Raw genomic sequence first — 21,319 nt, forward strand, 5'->3', positions numbered from 1 at the left:
CAATAGGAACTTAATAAATGTTTTTTGAATTAAATTCATAGGATCACAGAATCTACGCTCACCAGTAGAATGGATCTGAGAGGCCACCTAGTTCAGCCGCCTTATTTTTACATATCAAACCTTTAAGGTTCTATGGAACTCTTAATCTCTGACATTAAGATGCTGTGACTGGAGTAACTCTCCAACACTTGTTGGCGTGGCCTGGTGCAAAAAGCACAGGATTCAGAGTTGAAAAGAATTTGGTTCCATTTTTAACTTTGATATTTGCTAACTGCATGATCCTGGACATCTATCTGCCTCTCTCCATTTCCCTATCTTTAAAATGGATTAACAGATGAGGAAAACACAGTGTTAACCTTTGGGTGCTATATATTAATATTATTTTTTCTTATATTGCTCGTAGTCTTGGTCAGGGAGATGCTATTTCTGGTGTGATAGAAACAGAAGTGTTTCAAGGGAGAAGAGCAACTGTCAATAAATAGCTATGACTTTGGGCAAGGCATTTAATATTTCTGGGCCTCAATAAAATTAGGGGATGAGACTAGATGATCTCCTTTAAGTCTCATCCAAATCTAACATTCTAGGGTTTTAAGTAAAGTGGAGGATAAGGGAAACAAGGGTGACAAGGAGTACAGTAACCCCTCCCTATAACTTACGCCCTAAGTTCTCCTACATGACTTGTGATTTCTGTCCCACCTTTGAATCTTAACTTCTCCAGAATCTTAACATCTTTGAATCTTAACATCACCAGATCTCCAGCCAATCCTGCTATGGTATGGGTTAATCCCATACTCCTTCCTAACTTCCCAGGGTACTACCATCCTCCCAGTCATCCAGGTTCTGGCCCTCCAAGTCATCCTCAGCTCCCCACTTTCACCAATCCCTCACATCCAATCCATTGCCAGTTCTTATGCTTTCCACCTCCATAACACCTTGCTATCCATCCCCTTCTTTCCACTCACACAGCCATTACCCTAGTTCATTCTCTTATGACTTCTTACCTGGACTGTAGAATCATCTCCTATTTGGCCTCCCTTCTTTAATTCTGGTATCTACTCCACTGGGCCCCCATAGTGATTTTTTTAAAGATTATAGGTCTGAGCATGTCACCCCCATACTCAATAATCCCTGATGTCTCTGTGTTCCCCCTAAGATCAAATATAAACTCCGTTGTTCCAGACTGAAAGGCTTTCGCAACCTGGGCCCATCCAGCTTTTCCAGCCTAATGATATTGATTTGTTTCATGTATACTGGAATCCAAACCAGCTGTCTTTCTTATTCCTCACATGTGACAGTCTCATCTCATCCCATCTCCTTGCCTTTTCCTGGGCCCTCTCCTATGTCTGCAATGTATTCATTCCTCACCCTCACCTGTTGGAAGCCCTGGTTCCTTTTAAGGTACAGCCTAAATTCCATATTCTACAAGAAGTTTTATTCCCTCCCTCTCAAAATAACCTAGTATTTATCTTTGTTTCTATGCTGTATACATTTCTACATGTACCTGTTGTCTCTCTACTGTGAATGCCCTTCTTGAGGGCAGAAATGCTTTTCTTTTTGTCTCTGTGTCTTAGGTGCTTAGCACAGGCATATATCAGATATTCAATAAATGTTTATTGAGTGGTAGATATAAGAAATAGGACCATATCATGTCTTAGGGTTCACAGAATCACAGAATTTGAGATCTGATGAGATTTCAGCTGCTACTTAATCCAACTCATGCCATAAAAAGTCTCCTCCATAACCCACAAAACAAGGGGTCATCTAGTCTTTTCAAGAAGATGTCCAGGAGTGAAGGGGAAGCCTACTCCCTCCCAAGGCAGCCGGTTCCACTTTGTGTTTGCTCTAATTGTTAAAAAAAAAAAGTTTTTCCTGACATGGAGATTTAATTTATCTCTTTGTGACGTCTATGAATACTCCTAGGGGTGTCCTTTGGGGCTAAACAGCACAAGTTTAATTCCTTTCACACAGCCTTTCAAGTACTTGAAGATAGCTATCATATCCCCATGTCAGAATCTTAATTTCTCTGGTCTAAGGACCACCAGGTCCTCCATTCAATCCTCATATGGCATGGGTTGAAGTCCCTCCAATGGTTTTGCTTCTCCTTGCATGCTTTTCGTTTTATTGATGTCTTTCCAAAATGGTGCTACCCAGAGCAGAACACAATAATTTAGCTGTAGTAAGACGGGAATGGATTACAGGAGGAGTATCCTATTCCTGGGAGTTTCTCTCTTAAAGCAAGGTAAGATCTCACTCTCTTGGCTTCCATATTTCATTTTGACACATATATAATACACAGTCCCCTAAAGCCATAGCACATAATATTAAAATACACCATGTAGCACTTTAGAGTTTACAAAGCATTTCCCTTACAATAACTCTGTGAACTGGTGTAGATATTATTGTACTTGTTTTATAAGTGAGGAAACTGAGGCAAGTAGGAGATTTTTTCAAGTCCTAGAAATAGAATACTTTGTTTTGCACGTCAAGGCATGAACAGTCCTACTTTCCTTACAATTAACTTTATGATTTACATAGTAAAATTACTAGAATCTCCATTTTCCAAATAGGGAAACTGATATAGGTACACTGAAGTTAAGTACCCCATGGAGTAGAAGGAACATTAGACTTGGAGTCAAAAGGCTTGAAAGAGGTGAATTTTAATTTCATTTCTGCTTTCACAATAATACCTTCTGCCTTCAAAATACCGTCTCTCACACGTATGTACATGTGCACTCACACACACACACACACACACACACACACACACACACCCCATAGGCGAGATGACTTTTCAAAAGTCATATGGCGGAGCTGGAGCTGCAGGTCAGATCTCCCGATTTCCCTATCCAATATTCTTTCCATTAGACCATGGCACCTCTTAGGGCATGAGTTATGGGTGGTGGTGGGGGAGAGAATGGGTCTGTCTCTCTGAAGACTTGCCTGTGCTGTAGACTACCCAAGTGTTAACCTTAAGCAAGTTACTTCCTCATTCTGGATCTTACCATACTCTAGAATTGAAAGTGCTGGTAAATGTTTAACAACCTACTCTTCAAAAATAATAGCAAAAATTACACACAAGACACTTTTAAGTTTCATCCTCATCATTTACATTTTCTCCATCACTTTTCTCAAATGCAGACAATCAACAAAACAAGCCATGATGTGGAGCAGTTTCCTATTTCTGAAGTGTAAATGCTCACACTGAAAATTTCACAGTCTGCTTGTGTTTGAGCCAACTCCAGCATTCGCTGCCTAAGATCAGAGATTTAGAGCTGGAAAGGACCTGAGAGAAAATATCTATTCCATTTTCCAAAAGGAAAAACTGAGGCCCAGAGGAGTGTTTTCCTAACCCAAAAGTGAAATCCCTTTTAAAATCCTGAATTTTGGGGCACCTAGAAGGTGCACAGGCCCTGAATTCAGGAGGACCTGAGTTCAAATCTGATCTCAGACACATGATACTCACTAGCCATGTGAGCCTGGGCAAGTCACTTAACCCCATTGCCCAGCAAAAACAAACCAAAAAAAAAAAATCCTGAATTTCCTGATCTGCAAAATGAGATCATTGGTTTTCAAACTTCTTTTCAAACAAAGCTTCAGTGGAGTCCCAGCAGTAAGATGATTTTAAACAATTTTAAGGTCAATGGTTCCAAGTTATAAAAGATGAATTTAGTCCTTTCCATTTCTAAGATTCAGTGTGATACACACTGGAATAGAGTACTAACTGTGTAGGCAGAGACTCTGGGTTTGAATTCTCCTACCTCTGAATACTTGCTAACATATCACTGGACATTTTCTCTGTCTGTCACCTATGCCTGGAATGCTCTAGCTCCCCATCTCTACCTCCTGACGTACCTGGCTTCCCTCAAGCCCAAGTTAACATTATACCTTCTATTAGAAGACTTTCCCAATTCCCCTTTAATGGTAGCACCTTCCCTCCATTGATTATTTCCAATTTATCCTCATTATGCCTCATTTGTACATAGTTGTTTTTCTCCCTCATTAGATTGAGAGCTCCTTGAGAGCAGGGATTGTCCTGTCTTTCTTTGTATCCCCAGAACTTTGCACAGTGCCTGGCACAGAGTAGGCACATAATAAATGTTTATTGACTGACTCACTGACCACAAATGACAACCTCCCCAGGCTCCTTGTAAAGTGATGGGGCTGGACTGGATGTCCTCAGAGTTCCCTTCCAGCTCTGTATGACCTTTTCAGCTTTAAATGTATGATTCTGAATCTTTAGATTTAATAAATGAGGAGGAAGCTGGGGCCCAGAGAGAAGTGAGTTGCCCAATCCCATAATTAGTTAGAGGTAGAACTGGGTCTCCTGTTAAGGTTGATTTCAACATTCCTTGCACACTGAAGAAAACCCCTTTTATGTAATATTTTTTCTTACCTTTTAGTTAAGTGTAATATTGGGTTAGCCGTCAAAACAAATTATTTTGGATATGAGAACTTAGCTATTCCTCCTGGGATCTTTTTGTCTGGAAATAGCTGAAAAGCCTTCAGGTTGAGATGGAGGCTATCGATGAGGGAATAGGATGATGGATAAAGATGAGTTTGTTTCATAGACTGATCTCTGGTTTCCCCCTCTTTCCTCTGGGCTATGATTCAGTTACAAGATAAAGATTTCTCCTTCAATGAGCTTTCTTGAGTTAAACTTTTGGGGAAAACAAAGCCTTCCTGATTTCTTTGCTTCTCTTGAACAGGTCGTGTATGTCACTGCCACCTTCCCCTACATCATGCTTCTGATTCTTCTCATTCGAGGAGTGACACTTCCTGGAGCTTCTGAAGGGATCAAGTTTTACCTCTACCCTGATATCTCTCGGCTCTCTGATCCCCAGGTAGGCTTTGCTCATGGACTGGCTTGTCCCAGCCCTTCCTCTCACTTTGTGACATTGGGTAAGTGAATCCTTCTGTGGTTTTACTTTCCTTGTCTGTGAAAAGAAGAGATTGGAGAAAATGAGCTCTTCAAGCTCAGCAGTTCCATAGAATCTGTACCATAGAAACAATACATAGGTATAGAGAAACCTGTTCATTCAGATCACAAACTAGTGGCATAGAATCCATGGCCCTCTCACTGGCATTATGTCTGAAATATATAGTACCTAGGAGGAAGTCAATAGTCATAGGGTTAGAGATTTAGAGCCAGAAGAGACCTTGAAGGCCATTGAGTCTAACTAATCACCCTCATTTTACAGATGAGGAAACTGAGGCAGACAGCAGTTAAACAACTTTCCCAGGGTTACAGCTAGTAACTCTTTGAGGCAAAATTCGAACCTACTGAGTCACCTAATCTTGCAAACCAGAATCTATACAATGCTGGCAAGTATTCTTCCAATTTTAAGATTCTAGGTCTAGGTCAAAGACTAGGTCCAAGTACTACCCAGTAATGTATTTAGGTGTATACACCCTGTGGCATAAGGAATAGACAGAAATCAGGGTGATATGGTGAAAAGACCCAAGCTGAGTCCTGACTTTGGCTCCAACTTGCTAGGTGACCTTAGCAAGTCATTTTTATTTCTATGAGACTCAATTTCTCCCCCTGTAAACTGAGGAAATTGGATTAACTGATCATTGACAGAATTAGATGGAACCTCCAAGGTTTTAAATCCAACCCACTTGCTTTTCCGTACTCAGTCTGTATTCCAATAAAACTGGCCTCCGTGCTGTTCCCAGGATTCAACATTCCATCCCCAGTGTCTCTTGCCTTTGCACTGGATGACAGGCCCCCTACAAGCCTGGAATGTTCTCCTTACCCATCTCCATCTCTTGGACTCTCTAATTCCCTCAAAGGCTCTGCTCAAATGCCATCTCCTGCAAGAGGTCTTCCCAGATATTCCCAATAGTTAATTTCCCACCCTACCCCCACCTCACCACCAAAATTCTTTTTTTCTTTATCTTGAATTTGTTTTGTATGAATTTTGTTCTTATCTGTGTAAATGTTACTCTCCCTCATTCTACGAACTTGAACATTCTACATGAAATGTAAGCAAGGGCTATTTTCCTTTTGTCTTTGTATTCTCAGTGCCCAGCACAGAGCCTGGAACATTGTAGGCCATAAATAACTTCCTGTTGAAGGGAATTGATTGAATATCAATGACAGGTGGCATCTAGCCTTTGCTGAAAGATTCCACAGCAGTTCATTCTAGTTTAAGGATTTTTTAAAGCTCTCTCAGTGTTAGCTGAGGTCACAGCATGTAAACAAGATTTCTATTTGGCTGAGACCTCAGTTAGGAGCTCTCCCTCCCCATAGTTGATAAGCTGTAAACAGCCCTTCAGGAATAGAAGAGAAACATCAATCTGGAAAGGACCTTTGAGGTCATCTTGCCCGAGCCCGGCACTGGTAACAGAACCAACAGAGAAATTAAATCCACCATGCAGGTTGTATGCTTCGGACAGTTGGATGGTGACATTCAGTGCTGGAACGGCAGCTTAAAAACCTGTGTCAGAATGCATCTTGTTCAAGCCTCCCCCTCAGTCCAGGGAACCGTGAAGGGTTGTAGCCACAGTACATCTGTGCTCCCATTAGACAGTTGGAGGAGTCTTGAAGGAAGTGCCTCAAAGCTTTGGATTACCTGAGGCTGCTTCCAGAGATGGGTTGAGAGGTTAGAGAATCATGTTAGCAATGGATGGGACATTTTCACACAAAAAAAGCAAGAGACACAGCTAAGAATAAAAAAGCAGCAGATGCAGGGGCTTCATTCCCAGTTTTCTTCTTCTGAACCACATAGCAAAATGCAATGGAAAGAGTACTTAATTAGGAGGTAGAGGATCTGGGTTCAAGACTTCTATCTTGTCACTTATTGTCTGAATGACCTTGGACTTTTCAAGGCAGTCAACCTAATAGCAATTAACGTTGGTTGGTTGCTGTCCTTTGTTTTTTAAGAGGACCAAAATGACATCACTATGCTGGAGTCAAGTTCCAGTGTGTCTGACTGCGGCTGCTCAGACCAATACAAGCTCGGAATGCTCTACTACAGGTTGGGCACAAATAATCCAGGTGAACATTTGGAGTGGATTCTCCAAGTTTGCAAATCTTGCATTTCTCTTGACCTATTTCAGTTCTGCTTTGCCCATAGAGCACAGCCCCTTCCCTGACGTGGGCACACCACGCTGAGCGGTCCTGTGCCAGTGCCTCCCATGTCACACAAGCAATTCCAAAGTTCTTAAGAGAGACCTTGAGAGTGTCCTTGTATTGCTTCTTCTGACCACCATGGGAACTCTTGCCCTGTGTAAGTTCTTGCATTTGAACAATGTGGCCAGCCCATCAGAATTGTGCTCTCTGAAGCAGAGTTCGAATGCTTGGCAGTTGAGTTTGAGAAAGGACCTCATTGTCTGAATCTTATCTGGCCAGGTGATCTTCAGAATCTTCCTAAGACAATTCAAATGGAAGTGATTCATTTTCCTGGCATGGCACTGGTATGCTGTCCAGGTTTCACAGGCATACAATAATGAGATCAACACAAATAGCTCTGTAGATGTTCAGTTTGGTAGTCAGCCTAATACCTCTTCTCTGCCATACTTTCCTTCAGAGCCTCCCAAACACTGAGCTAGCTCTGGTGATGCATGCGTCAACCTCATTATCAATGTGTGCATCCCTGGAAAGTACACATTGATAATGAGTTAAGGAAAAATGGAGACCTGGAGACCCTTATCATTAAGCTTATAATTCTGGGTGATTTTAATGCCCGAGTAGGCTCAGACTACCAGAATAGCAATTAACAATGTTATCAATAATCATAAATTAATTTATTGACAAACTAATAGTCAATAAACATTTCATAAGCATCTACTATGTGCCAGGCACTAAGCTAAGCCCCGGAAAGACAAATATGAAAAAGAAAGATAGTCCTTTCCCTCAAGGAGTTTACAATCCAATGGGGAGAAGACAACACATAAAAGAAAGCTGAAAGGAGGTAGGGGAAAGGTATCTTCGCCATGGACATGGAAGAGAAACCAGAGGTATCCAAAATGAGTGCAGCCAGGTGGGAAAGGAGGAGAAGTCTGATGGAATGTCAGTCCTGCTTCCCTCCCCAAATGGAGAAGCTTATGGTTCTACTCTCCAATCAGAGGAGCAAATGGTACTGAGAAGGTGATGTTGTTGTTCTTGTACAGTTGTATCTGACTCTTTGTGATCCCAGCTGGGATTTTCTTGGCAAAGATACTGGAGTGGTTTGATATTTCTTTCACCAATTTTACAGATGGAGAAACTGAGGCAAACAGGATTAAGTGGCTTGCTCAGGGTCACGCAGCTACTGAGTATCCGAGACCAGATTTGAATTCATGAAGATGAGTCTTCCTGACTCCAGTCCAGGCACTTTATCCACTGGGCCACCCAGCTGCCCAAGGTGTGAATAACCAGGCTAATTGGACATTGCAAAGTGATGAGATTTCCCAATGATGAGTTTACTGGGGGTGTGGTGGTGGAGAAACCAAAGAAGTCCAAAAATGAGTTGCACCTGGGTGGGAATTGGGCTTCAGTTTCCTCATCTGTAAAATGAACAGGTTGGACTAAATGTCCATAGAATGAGCACTGGCTCTGAGGTGAGAGGATTGAAATTCAAATCCACCCCTGACACTTATGACCTATGTAACCCTGGGCAAGTCACTTAACATCTTTGGCCTCACCTTCCTCATCTAGAAAAAGAGGAGGTTGGCCTTACTAGTTTCTGAGGTCCCCTCTACCCTTAAATCTGTGGTATAGCACATCAACTCCATATTATTAGGGGAATAAATGCCCAACTTGTAGATGGTTCTGTCTGGGGTCTTATCCACCACCATCTCTCACCATATTCTGGACCCCTCCCCTACTCCTAACCATCTCCTTTGGAGGTGGGGGAGAGCATCACCAAAAGATTAAGAGTTTCAAAGCTATAGAGGTCATCTTGTCCAATTCTTGTGTTTTACATCTGGGGACCACAAGAGGGCGCAGTCCAAAAACTCCACATTTACTAATAAGGTTAATAATGTGTTAGCAAAGTCATTCCTGGTGAAACATGCGCTGGAGAGGTTAAAAATCATTGGCTTGTATTTGGTTAGATGTTGTTCGGAACGGTGGAAAGAGGCCCATAGTGTTAGAGGAGATGGGTTCCTACTCTTGCCTCTGTTGCTTACTACTCATATAACCTTGGGCAAATCACCTCTGTGGACCTCATTTTACTTCCCTATGAGATGAAAGTCGTGGAATAGAGGACATTTAAAGTTCCTTCCAGTGCTATGAGCCTATTATGAATTGGAGGATTATCTGTGGATTTCCATTACCCGTAGATATCTTCCTTCTCCGGTCCCACAGTCAGTGACCAAGGATAATTAAGAGTTGGCTCCCTTAGGCTGAGAAAGTAGGGCAAGACTGCTGCTTGGCATCAATACTTTATCAGGGAAAAGAAAAATCATATTTAAAGTTTCCATAGGAATCTAGTATTGCTGCTTTTAATGGAGTTCTCAATTTAGCAAGTCCAGATGCTTTTGTTGAAGAAGAAGTCTGTCTTGTTTTTTTCAATTTGCTCATTCAATTGTACCAACAAAGAAAAGTTTGGTGAAATTGTAACTGGGCCTGGTAAATTTCTCTAAGAAACCTTAAATGTTTGGCTGGGGCTGGGAGTGGAGGCAGTACAGGGCAATGAGAAAAATGATGGATTTGAAATCAAAGGCCCTGACTTTGATTTCTGCCTCTGCCACTTACTAACGCTATGACCTGGGACAAACAGGTCACTTTCCTTCTTCTCTGGGTCTTAGTGTCCTCATATCTTGAATGTCTGGGCTGGACTAACTCAGAGTTCCTTAACCTGGGGCCTATAAACTTGTGTGTGTGTATGTGTGTACACACACACACAGAAATGCATATACATATACTCCATGTATGTATATATGCAAATCCAGCCTCAGGCACTTATTAGCTGTTTGACCCTGGGCAAGTCACTTCACCCTGTTTATCTCAGTTTCCTCATCTGTAAAATGAGCTGGAAAAGGAAAAGGCAAACCACTCCAGCATCTTTGTCAAGAAAACCCCAAATGGGAGTCACAAAGAGTCAGACATGGCTGAAAGTACTCAGCAACAACACTAACCTGTGAACTCCAAGAGTTCCTTCCCAGGCCCTTCTGCAGTGCTCTATACCCAGCAGGTGTGTCAAATGTTAAATATTTATTGAGCTGATACCTGACATTCCACAGCTAGCAATTCATTCTTAGATAGATAGATAGATAGATAGATAGATAGATAGATAGATAGATAGATAGATAGATAGATAGATAGATAGAAAGATAGATAGATAGATAGATAGATAGATAGATAGATAGATAGATAGATAGATAGATAGATAGATAGATAGATAGATAGATAGATATCAAAGCTGTTTCTCCTAATGTGGAGATGGGGAAAGTGACGGAGTATTTCTTGTCACCAGTAAGGTTGCCATCCATGGTCAAAATGAGAGAGAGAGAGAGAGAGAGAGAGAGAGAGAGAGAGAGAGAGAGAGAGAGAGAGAGAGAGAGAGAGAGAGAGAGAGGTAAAAGAAAAGAAGGAAGGAAGGAAGAAAAAAAGAAAGAAATGAAGTGAAAAAAGAAAAGGGAAGGAGGAACCCCACAGCCATAATTTGATAGTTGGCTAAAGTACTCTCAAATAATTTCAAACCACCATATGTGTATTAAATGCCTATGGTGGGCAGGCCACCTAGTCAGGCAGTGGCCATATTCCATTATTCCAATGTGATCTCATCAATGTGGTCATTCCCTCTAAAAGGGCAGAGCCTGCCAGTTTGCATGCCTATTCTAAGTAACTGTCATCCATGTCCTTCCAAAAATTAACCACAAGAAGTCCACTCAATGCAGTTGTTGAAGGCTATCCTTATGCTCTTTTGACATTGTATGGATACTATTGAAACATATGGACTGTCCATCAGTTATCTTCTGCCCTCTGTACCCATTATCTTTTCTAGTGATACATCTCTCTGACATTATTAATCAATAAACATTTATTAAACACCTGCTACATACCAAATCCTATACTAGGCACTGGGAGAGACAAGAGAAAAGTGATCTAAGCCTTGCTTTCAAGGAACTGATATTCAATTGGGAAAGACATGTCCATATGTAGATATATACAAAATAGATACCAGGTGATTGAAAGCAGCTGGATGAGATTGAGAGAGACTTCTCATAGCAGATGGTGCTTGGGTGGAGTCTTGAAGGAAACCAAGGCTTCTGAATGACTGAAGCAAAGAGGGAGTGCATTCCAGGCTAGCAAGGTCAGTTAATCCTGTTCCTACTGCTTAAGTCTTTGCAATATGTCCTTCAAACATCTCTCTATTACTCTCTGGAGTAATGGAGAATCTCTGGGTTCTCAAATTAACTTCTTCAGGGACTGTAGTTTTCTAAGACTCTCAGACATGCAACAGTATTGCAAGGATATGGGTGTTAAAAATATGAAGATAAATAAAGCATATATTAAATGCTTACTGTGTACAAGGCACTTTGCTAAATGCTGAGTGTACAAGAACAAATAAGTAAGAGAGTCCCAGACTTCAATGTGCTTACCTTATGATGGGGGAGGGAGGAGAGAAAAAACATAGGGAGGAACTGGAAAGTAGAGGTGGGGAGGATTCATATAAGGCCGCAGTGAGGAAACACCTGGGGAGGTGACTCAGAGGCCTGGGCCCTGGCATGAGAAGAGCAAGGATCACTTGTCAGAGTCTGAGGTTCTGGTGGGAGGGAATGAGGATGATATGGTGAGAAGAATGCCAAGAAGGGAAACCCCGAAGCAAAGACACTGGGGGTTACCAACATAAAAACGACATGATCTCTCTTCTTAAGAAACTTACATTCTATTGGAGGAGGTGGTGGTAGAGGCATTTAGGGCAGAGAATACTTACATATGCCAGATGATATATATATATATATATATAATATATATATGTATATATATATATATATTATATATATATACATATATAGTATGTATGTATGTATATAGACAGAGATAGATAGATAGATAGGAAGGGATGATAGGGGTAAAGAAAAGACCCAGGCAAAGAGACCTCTGACCATTTGAAGATGGGGAGAACATGTTGGTCTGGGAAAGATAAAAGAGGTTGCCCTTGAGTTAATCCTTGAAAGGAGAGAACACTTTTGAAAGATGGAGCTAAGGAAGGCTCAAGTGGACATGGAGGCAGGATACATCATGGCAAATTCCAGAGAATGACAAGGAGGGCAGTTTGGCTAAAACAGAGAGTGTGAGCAGGGGACTAACAGTGAGGGGAGGCGGAAAAGGCAGAAGCAGCAAGCAGAGATTGTGGTATTTTTTTCCTAGGACTACCACCACCATCCACACTCATACCCTATCCCCACCCAATCTAGAACAACTTTCAGATGTTGGCAAAAGCTAAATGTCACCTAACTTCAATAAGATCATAGATCCTTTATAAGCAACCAGCTTCCATGCTAAGAATATCAATGAAGCCAGCCAATCAGAAAGAACTAATTAAGCACCTACTATGTACCAGGCACTAGAAATACACAAACAAACATGAAACAGTCCCTGCCCTCAAGGAGTTTACATTCTATCAGGGGAGACAACATCTATCTATCTATCTATCTATCTATCTATCTATCTATCTATCTATCTATCTAAGTATATGCTATATATAAATAGACATGTCTACATAGAATGTGTGTGTGTGTGTGTGTGTGTGTGTGTACAAGGTCAAAGGGGAGGTGGATTAGCAACTGGGTAGATCAGGAAAGATAATTTAGAAGGTGAAAGTTGAAGTTTCAAAGACAGAAATGCATGAGGAGGGGGTGCATTCCAAGATGAACTAGCGGGTAAGGGAAGGAAGTGGGACAGTCAGTACAAGAGATTGAAGACAGAATCTAGAGGGTCTCACATGTCAGAAACAGTAAGAGGGCCATAGAGTGTTTAAAGAAGAGTACTATAAAATAAGGCTGGAAAGGTAGCTTGGAGCCAAGCTGGAAAGGATGCTCCTCTTTCTCTGGTCTGACAGAGTGAGGAGGCCAGGGCTGGACTGACCCTAAATGTACTGAGAGGTAAAGCAAAAAGAGCATAGAAGGCTCAGCAGATAGAGTACCAGAGCTGAGTTCAAACCCTTCCTCACTCACTATGTGACCCTGGGCAAGTCACTTCTGTTTGCCTCAGTTTCCTTAAATATAAAGTAGGGATAACAATCCCAGGGTTGTTGTGAGAAAAAAATGAAGATAATATTTGTAAAGTGCTATGAAAACCTTAAAACACTATATAAATGCTAGATATTATTATTATTTTTAATGGAATTAGGAGACCTACCAGGTCCTAATCCTGGCTCTGCCCATAACTTGCTATATGACCTTGGGCAAGTCACTTCCCTCCTCTAGGACCCCATTTCTTTATCTGTCAAATGTGAGAGAGGGATGTTACTGGTTATCTAAGGCCCCTGCACTGCCAAGTCGGTAGCAAGCCTCTCCCCATCCACCCCTATATTCTCAATGGTCTAGTAAACAGGATTAGTGCCCTGGTGGGCCCTACTATTTACAGAGCAGACTTGAGGGGGTGCCTACATGAGTCTTTTAATTCCAGGGCAGCGGCCTCCACTCACTTTGCTGACAGCTTACAAGAGCTTCTGACATGCCTATTTGCAGTATCATTAACATTTCTAAAGAAACACACAGTCACCAGGGCCCTGTTGCTAGAGCTTCTGGGATGCTGTTCCCAAGCTGTCTCTTTAGCATGGGAAAATCCCTTCTTCCCTTAACTTCCTGAGCCTCTTCAGAGCCACTGATGCATTAATTTTCCTTCGTGTTTAATCTGGGGTTTCAGCTCTCATATTCAGGGCTACCTTCATCCAGTGAAAGAAGTTGAAAGACAGTAAGAAGAAATGGGAGTAAATAAGGTCTCTGCCTTTGGGTGGCCTTCCCAAGTTGTGCTGGGTCAGCTATAGAAGGGGAGAAGGGCTGTGGACTGTTAGAAGCTAAAAGTGAATAAAACCTGGACAAAGGCATCTGGCAAGGTTGAAAGACCCTTGGTCTTGGAGTTAGGGAACCTGGGTTCAGGTCCCTGCTATAGTCTTATGATCTTGGGCAAAACATTGTGTCTCTCTGGGCCTCAATGTTCTCTGGACAAAGAGAGAGTCAGACTAGCCCATCCAGGATCCTGAAAGTCCATTCTGTCTCTGACATTCTGTGTTCCAAGACCCCTCCCAGCTCTGACATTCTGTGTTCTAAGGATTCTCTCAGTTCTGACATTCTGCATTCTAAGGATCCTCTCAGTCCTGACATTCTATGTTCTAAGACCCCTCCAAGTTCTAACATTCTGTGTTCTAAGACCCCTACCAGCTCTGACATTCTGTGTTCCAGGCTTCCTCTCAGCTCTGATATTCTGAGTCCTAAGAACTCTCCCAGCTCTGACATTCTGTGTTCTAAGGTCCCTCTCAGCTCTGACATTCTGTGAGATTCTCTCCATGCCCTAGATCATCAGATGCTCGTCAATGTATAGGATGTCAGAAAACATAAGGTGCCTAACAAAAGGGACACTGTGGTTCCCTTGGCATTGGCAACTCTGCCATGGTTTCTCTGGGTGACTTTAAGCAAGTCCCTTTGCCTCTCCAGCTCAGGTCCCTCCTCTATCAGATGGGGTTAAGAATATCAGGCCTGACTCCTGGTAAATGGTTTGTGTTTTAACAGCACCTTTCAATCCACAAAGTACTTTCCTCCCCTGTGAGATGGACAGGTCATGTAAGCATCATCACTACATATGATCATTCTGCAGATGGAGAAACAGAATCTAAAGGGTGTTACACTTGGAGTCAGGAATCCCCAAGTTCAAATCTGGCCTCAGGCACTTACCAGCTATATGACCATTGACAAGTCATTTTCACTTCTCTGAGGCTTGTTTTCCTCACCTATAAAATTAAGGGATTCTTTAGAAGCTCTCTGAGCTTCCCTCTAGCTTTCAATCTATGGTCCTGAACTACTCTGCCCTTATGACGTTCTCAAGGGCAGCTGGTACAGTGGCTAGAACACTGGGCTTGGAATTAGGAAGACTCATCCTCATGAGTTCAAATCTGGACTCTGACACTCGGTAGCTGTGTGCCCCTAAGCAAGTCATTTAATCCTGTTTGCTTCAGTTTCCTCATCTGTAAAATGAGCTGGAGAAGGAAATGACAAACCACTCATATCTCTGCCAAGAAAACCCCAAATGGGATCACAAAGAGTCAGATGCAAGTAAAAAACAGCTAAACAACAACAACAATGACTTTAAAACATAAAAAATAATAATAATAAAAAAAAAACAATGACTTGCTCAAGATCCCATTGCTAACACAGAGCAGAGCGAGGGGCCATACCCAGGTTCTCTGATTCCAAATCCAAGCCTTTCCATAGCTCCAGCAAGTTGGGCAACACATATCTTATCACCCCCATTTTATAGATGAAGAAAATGAGTCACACAAGCCAGTATGTCTGAGGCAGGATTTGAGACCACACCACTTGTGACTTCAAGTCCCAACTCTTCTCACTTCAAGGAACTGCTTCTCTTAAACCTAGGAAATGATTGGCATTTTTATTGCTATCTGGCCTCTAGGGAGAGAATTCCTCTGGACCCCAAATGTTTCTGGACATTTTTTCCCATCAGCACCCAGGCTTCTTTGTGCAATTACTAATGAATAGTCCCACAGACATACAGGGAAAGATCTGAGCCAAATATGGAGAGCTCCCAACATAGTAACCCTTTCCCTATTACCTGAGCCCTTTAGCCTTGGAGATTAAATGACTTGCCTGGGGTCACATAGCTAATAAGTGTTTCAGCAGGGATTTAAACCCAGGTCTTCCTGAGCCCTGAACTCTACCCATTGACATCACAGTGCCCCGCATCCATATCACTACCATTCCTCCACCCCTTCCGAAGGGGAACAATTCTATGGGAGCAGCCATGGGCCCAGTTTGTCTTTTGATCTTGTGCATTCAAGACTGGAAGAATCATTGTCCTTGTGCCTAAAGGGAGTGGCTTAAACTTTGAGCCTTTGCTGTTGACTTAGTAAATTAAGATTTTCATCAAGAAATGTGAAGCTCCGCAGTAGCTGGGCCTCTTTGTCTTTGTGTAGTTGGCATTCTTTGCTCTGTTATAACTTTCTAAACATCTATTTGTCTTCCCTGTCGACTCTCTGGTAGCTTTCAAGGATGGAATGCTCCTGCCTCGGGTTTTTATGTTCCATCTTTTCAGCATGCTGGGGAGCTGTGTGGCCTTGCAGGCAGTCACATTCTCCCTGCTCCCCAGCCCTTCCACTCCCACTCTTCATTGTGTTCTGAGTGTGTGTTTGGAGGGTGAGAACAGAAGGGACTGTCTCAGTTCCAAAGCCTAAGATCTGCTTTCCCATGGCATGACCCAGTCCCAGGGCTGGCCTCCTTGGCAGAATGGAGAATGGCAAATCAAGCCCTGCTTCTGAGCTTTCTGAACACACTGTGAAAACTATTCATGGCCAGTCCTTGTTTAGGGGAGGATGCCTGAATCGTGAAATGATCACAAAGTAACAAATCCAGTTGCGGAAGCTGGCGTTCCCCCGTGTGTGAGTCAGATCATCTTCTAATGGACACTAGGTTCTAACCTTGAACATGGGTCTCAGAACATAGAATCAGAACCCATTTTGCCACGGAATATTCATATCCCAGCATACTGGGATATAGGGTTGAAAATCCATAGGACAGGATCAATTTTTAGGAATTTTAGGAGTCTAAGAAGAGAGACTGTTTAATTTAAGATCTAATGCGACATTTGCCCAAATGATACGTACTAAGAGGCTAGCTCTATGGGCTGGATCTCTAACTGCAGGGGAGCCTCTGTAGCATAGGGATTCTTCCTCCATTTGGTTTTCTTCCCTGTGTGGATCGTTGACTATTTTTCAATTAACAAATATTTATTTTCTCTCCTTCCTACCCCTAATTTAAAAGGAAACAACAAAGAAACCCTTGTAACAAATAAACATAGCCAAGCAAAACAAACCCCCACATTGCCCACATTCAAAAATGTGTATCCTTCTGTATCTTGCATGGATGGTTGACCATTGAACTGAAGGGAGAGAGGAGGCTGGATTCTCTTGAAGAGAGGTACACTGCTCTTTTAACAACCGTAAGCTTCTTCCTGAAGCAAAGGCCCATATTTTAGCATCAAAGTCCTTGATGTTGTACAGCTGTGAATCATGGGACTCTTCGGACTGAGCAGAATTGGAGGAAAGGACCACCCAAAGGGCCACTGAGAGGTGCACAAGAGGTGCCATGAATTACACAGGGAAAGTGATGACAAGGATGTCAGAGAATCTACAACTGGGAAAAAATGGGAGAGTCACTAAAAGAGGGCCAGTGATAAACCATGGGCACGGCTTGGATGTTCTGTTGGTATCCCTGCAAGGTCAAGGGAACATGAAGAAGGCCTTCTGCATACTGTGTGGGCCAGTGGTGGTAGGAGGACATAGATGAGTCACATAGTATGGATGGCTATAGGAATTTCATTTACAAAGCACTTTGCTCGAACATTTCATTGTATCCTTAGGCTTAGCACGGTAGTAGGTGCTTAATAAATGCTTATTGACACACAACTAGTAAATCAACAAGCATTTATTAAGCACCTGCTATATGCCAGGCACTGTGCTAAGTTCTAGGGACACAAAAAAGTTTTAAAATATGATTCTTGCCCTAAAGGAGTTTACATTCTAATGGCAGAAACACCACACAAACAACTATGTAACAATAAGATATGTACAGTGTAAACAGAAGGTAATGGACACAGTCTCTTATAATGGACACAGTCTGTTATAAATCTAAGCCTTAGCACTTATAAACCTCAACATCTAAGGTGATGATTGTATCACGGCAAGGACATTTCCCATCCTTTTTTCAAACATGGAATTACAGGGATGAAAATGGGACGAGGCAAGTGGGAGTCAGGCCTGAGGTATCTTCTTCAGGTTAGAAGCTTCAGAAGCCACTCTGTCCACTTGACTCAGAGAACTGGTAATGGAGGGAGAGCTGGATCAGTAGTCCAAGAACCAGGTTTTAGATCCTGGTTCTGTTGTTGGCTACTGTATGATGTTGGGTAGATCCTCATCTGTAAAATGAAGGGATTAGACCAAGTCAGGGATTCTTGACCTTGTTTGTGCCATGAATCCCTGGTAAAATCTATAGACCTCTCCTCAGAATAATACTTTTAATTCATAAAATGCACATGATTATAAAGGAAACCAACTACAGTGAAATGCAGTCATCAGAATACTGCTTTTAAAAACACTAAGGAAACCCTTGGTTAAGAGCCCTTGGATTAGGGAATCTCTAAGTTTCCAGCTCTGAATTGATCATGAGCTTGCCATGTTACGAGCTGTTTCCTCTTGTTGAATGCCTGGCTAAGGCTAGTCTCTGACCTCATTCAACCAGTGTAATTAATTGCAGTCACTTTTTAAGTATAGAACTCCGCGGTGACAGAAAGGCAGCTAACATTCCATCTTCCCTCACTTCCTGAAAGGCCCTCAGTGAGAAAGATCTTGTTTGCCATCAGAATGCCTGATTAAATTGTCCTGGCCCCGGGTTAATACTGGCCATGGGGTGACATTCTGTCATCAGTGTTTTTTAGGAATTTTGACAGGACCTCACTTCTCTGGTACCTTGTTTGTAAAGCCTTGCTTGGCCTTCACCCAATTGTCTGTCCACCGCTTGGCAAGATTCCCTTGCACAAAGAAGTCCTTTCCAAGGCTCATGAGAGACCACACACACACACACACACACACACACACAGAATTTGTCTGAGGATCCTCACCTCTCCCAGCATGGTAAACAGTGTTGGCTTTGTAGGGGATCTAGTAGAAAAGCTAGACCATTATAATCCTGATCATCACTCAAGTTTACATTCTGTTGCAGTTTATGAAGAGCTTTTCTCTCAACAGCCTTCTTAAGTAGGTAGTGTATATGTGACCATGATAATGCTGACTTTATAGATGAGGAAACAGGATTGGCGAGGTGCTTAACTCATAGGCAGGAAAAAACAGATCCAGCTGAAAAGCCAGGCCTCTTGAAACCAAATCCAGTGAACTTCCCAGTACCCCATACTGCCTCTGACTTTTGCTGACTTCCCTCTGCTCCTAGAAGGACCTTAGGAGGAGGGTATTGATCAAAAGGGACCATAGATAAACTCACCTTCAAGACCACTAAAACCCTTTTATAAGACTTACAGGTATGGACCGGCACTGTGCTTTTGCTAATATAGGGAACTTCCAAGTGAAGCAGTTCCTCCACCACTGTAGATCAATACTAAAGCTATAAGCCTACGGTCTTCCTCTACGATGAGCTGCTATACATATTTGTACATACATATCATTTAACTCTTGTCTTTGATTTCTTCAGGGTATATACATGGCCTAGTAATGGGATAGCCGAGTCAAAGGATAGGCAATTTAGTAATTTGTGGGGCCAAGTTGCAAATTACTTTCTAGAATGGTTAGATCAATTCACAATTCCAACAGCAGTGCATTAATGTGCCAGTTTTTGTCATTTGTCATCTTTTCTCATCTCTTCCAGTCTGGGGGGTGGGGTGGATCCTCAAGATTGCTTTAATTTATATTTCTCTAACTGTTAGTGATTTGGAGGAAAAAAAAGTCAAGGTCACCCATTGCATCCTGGACCATGATCTGTTGTCTCAACTTTTGTCTTGCCACCGGAATCCTATGACTGGAAGAGAGAATGAGGCTGATGACTTTGCCCAGCTCTGCCCCACTTAAACCCAACTCATGTGTAAATCAAGACATCGCTCCATGATGTCATTGGTCCTCTTCAAGAATGAAGAATGAACAACAAAGCATTTAGGCATTAAGGGCTTGGTTAAGAGCACATCGGCATTATTTGTCGGAGGCAGCATTTCAACTCAAATCTCACATATGTCAAAGTCGGTGCCAGGCTAGCTCTCTGTCTGCTATACATCGGGTATCAAACACACAGCCCAGGGTTTGTGTGGCCCACAACACTTCCCAATGCATCCTAATAGGAAACAATTAACAGTTAACAAAAAAAATTAAAACATAGCCACCATTGCATTTGAAAACTAAGTCAATATACATCCCGTAGGGATCCTTATGTATGGTTTAGTGGCCAACATTTCTACTTGAGTTTGATATTTCTGTACTACACTATGATTGAAATCTTGGCATGAAATAATAAAATCTTCATGTTAGTAGAGACCTTAGATGTATTATTGTCCGTCAGCCTACCTCATGGAGTCCTTTTCCAGCATTCTTGAAAGCTTCTACTTGAACAACTCCGGTTATAGTGAGCTCACCCTCTCAGAAGAGAGACCATAGCATTATCAGACAGGGTAGTAAGGAAGTTCATTCTTAAATTGAGCTAAAAGCTGCTTCCTCGTCTTTGTAAATGCTACCCTTCTGTCCTAGTGCTGCCCTCAAGAGCCTTCTCCACCCCCCAACCCTGGACAAGTATAGGCCTCTTTTTCTCCAGATGTTTAGAAACACCAATCACATGATCTCTCCCCCCACCCACCTCACTATCCCCTACTAACTATTTCTCATATGACATTGGTTTAGGGTTCCCACACTAGCTTGGTTCCTCCTTCTCATTAGCTTCCAGTGTTTTTCTCTTAAAATGTTGGACCCCAGATAGGATCCTAGAAACTTATTTCACACGGGGAACAAAATTGCTTTTCTCTTGGGATCCTGAATCCACTCCTGTTAAATAATATTTAATATTAATTTAATTAATGATGCCACATGTACTCATTTATTTAATAGATAATAATTTAATGAGAATAATAAAACAATTTCCTTTACAAATGGTTGGCATATTTCAACCAGCTTGTCAATCAATCAGCCCAAATCCTAAACCTTTCAGAATACCATGAGCTCTTTTCTTGGGAGTTTGCTCCTAGCCCCCAGTTTGCAGGCAACATGGCCTAGTGGGAAGGATGGTGACAAAAATTAGGAGATCTTGGAGAACTCTTGCCTTAGGTATTTACCAGCAAGCTATTAATTTCTCAGAGCATTAGTTTTCTCATCTGTAAAATGGGATATGAATACCCATAGTACTTTGTGTTCAGGGTTAACACGAGGCTAGTGCTTTGCAAACTTGGCAAACCTTAAAGCACTATTTAAATATGAGTTATAATTCTGCCTGCTGAGCTACCAAGGAACTAAAAATGAAGAATGAAAGTAACTTACACTATAGTAATAAATCTCTGTGCCATGGAATGGGGCTGCTCCTCTTTTCTCTGGAAAGTCTCCAGTGTTGTAGATGAGAAGTCAGGGAGGGGAGATTCTCTGTACCAGAATGTTGCAGCAACCTGGATGGT

General features: G+C 42.1%; 1 protein-coding gene across 1 annotated transcript in view; it reads left to right on the forward strand.

Moving 5' to 3' along the window:
• Positions 1 to 21,319, forward strand: part of SLC6A11 (solute carrier family 6 member 11) — a 174,527-nt gene that overhangs the window by 92,150 nt on the left and 61,058 nt on the right. Inside the window, exon 6 of the mRNA XM_020981036.2 lies at positions 4,707 to 4,841. Coding sequence (XP_020836695.1) covers positions 4,707 to 4,841 — 135 coding nt within the window. The remainder of the gene's footprint in view (positions 1 to 4,706; positions 4,842 to 21,319) is intronic.

This window comes from Phascolarctos cinereus, unplaced genomic scaffold, assembly GCF_003287225.1.
Source record: "Phascolarctos cinereus isolate Bilbo 61053 unplaced genomic scaffold, phaCin_HiC Scaffold_4;HRSCAF=312, whole genome shotgun sequence".
NCBI classification, from domain to species: Eukaryota; Metazoa; Chordata; class Mammalia; order Diprotodontia; family Phascolarctidae; genus Phascolarctos; species Phascolarctos cinereus.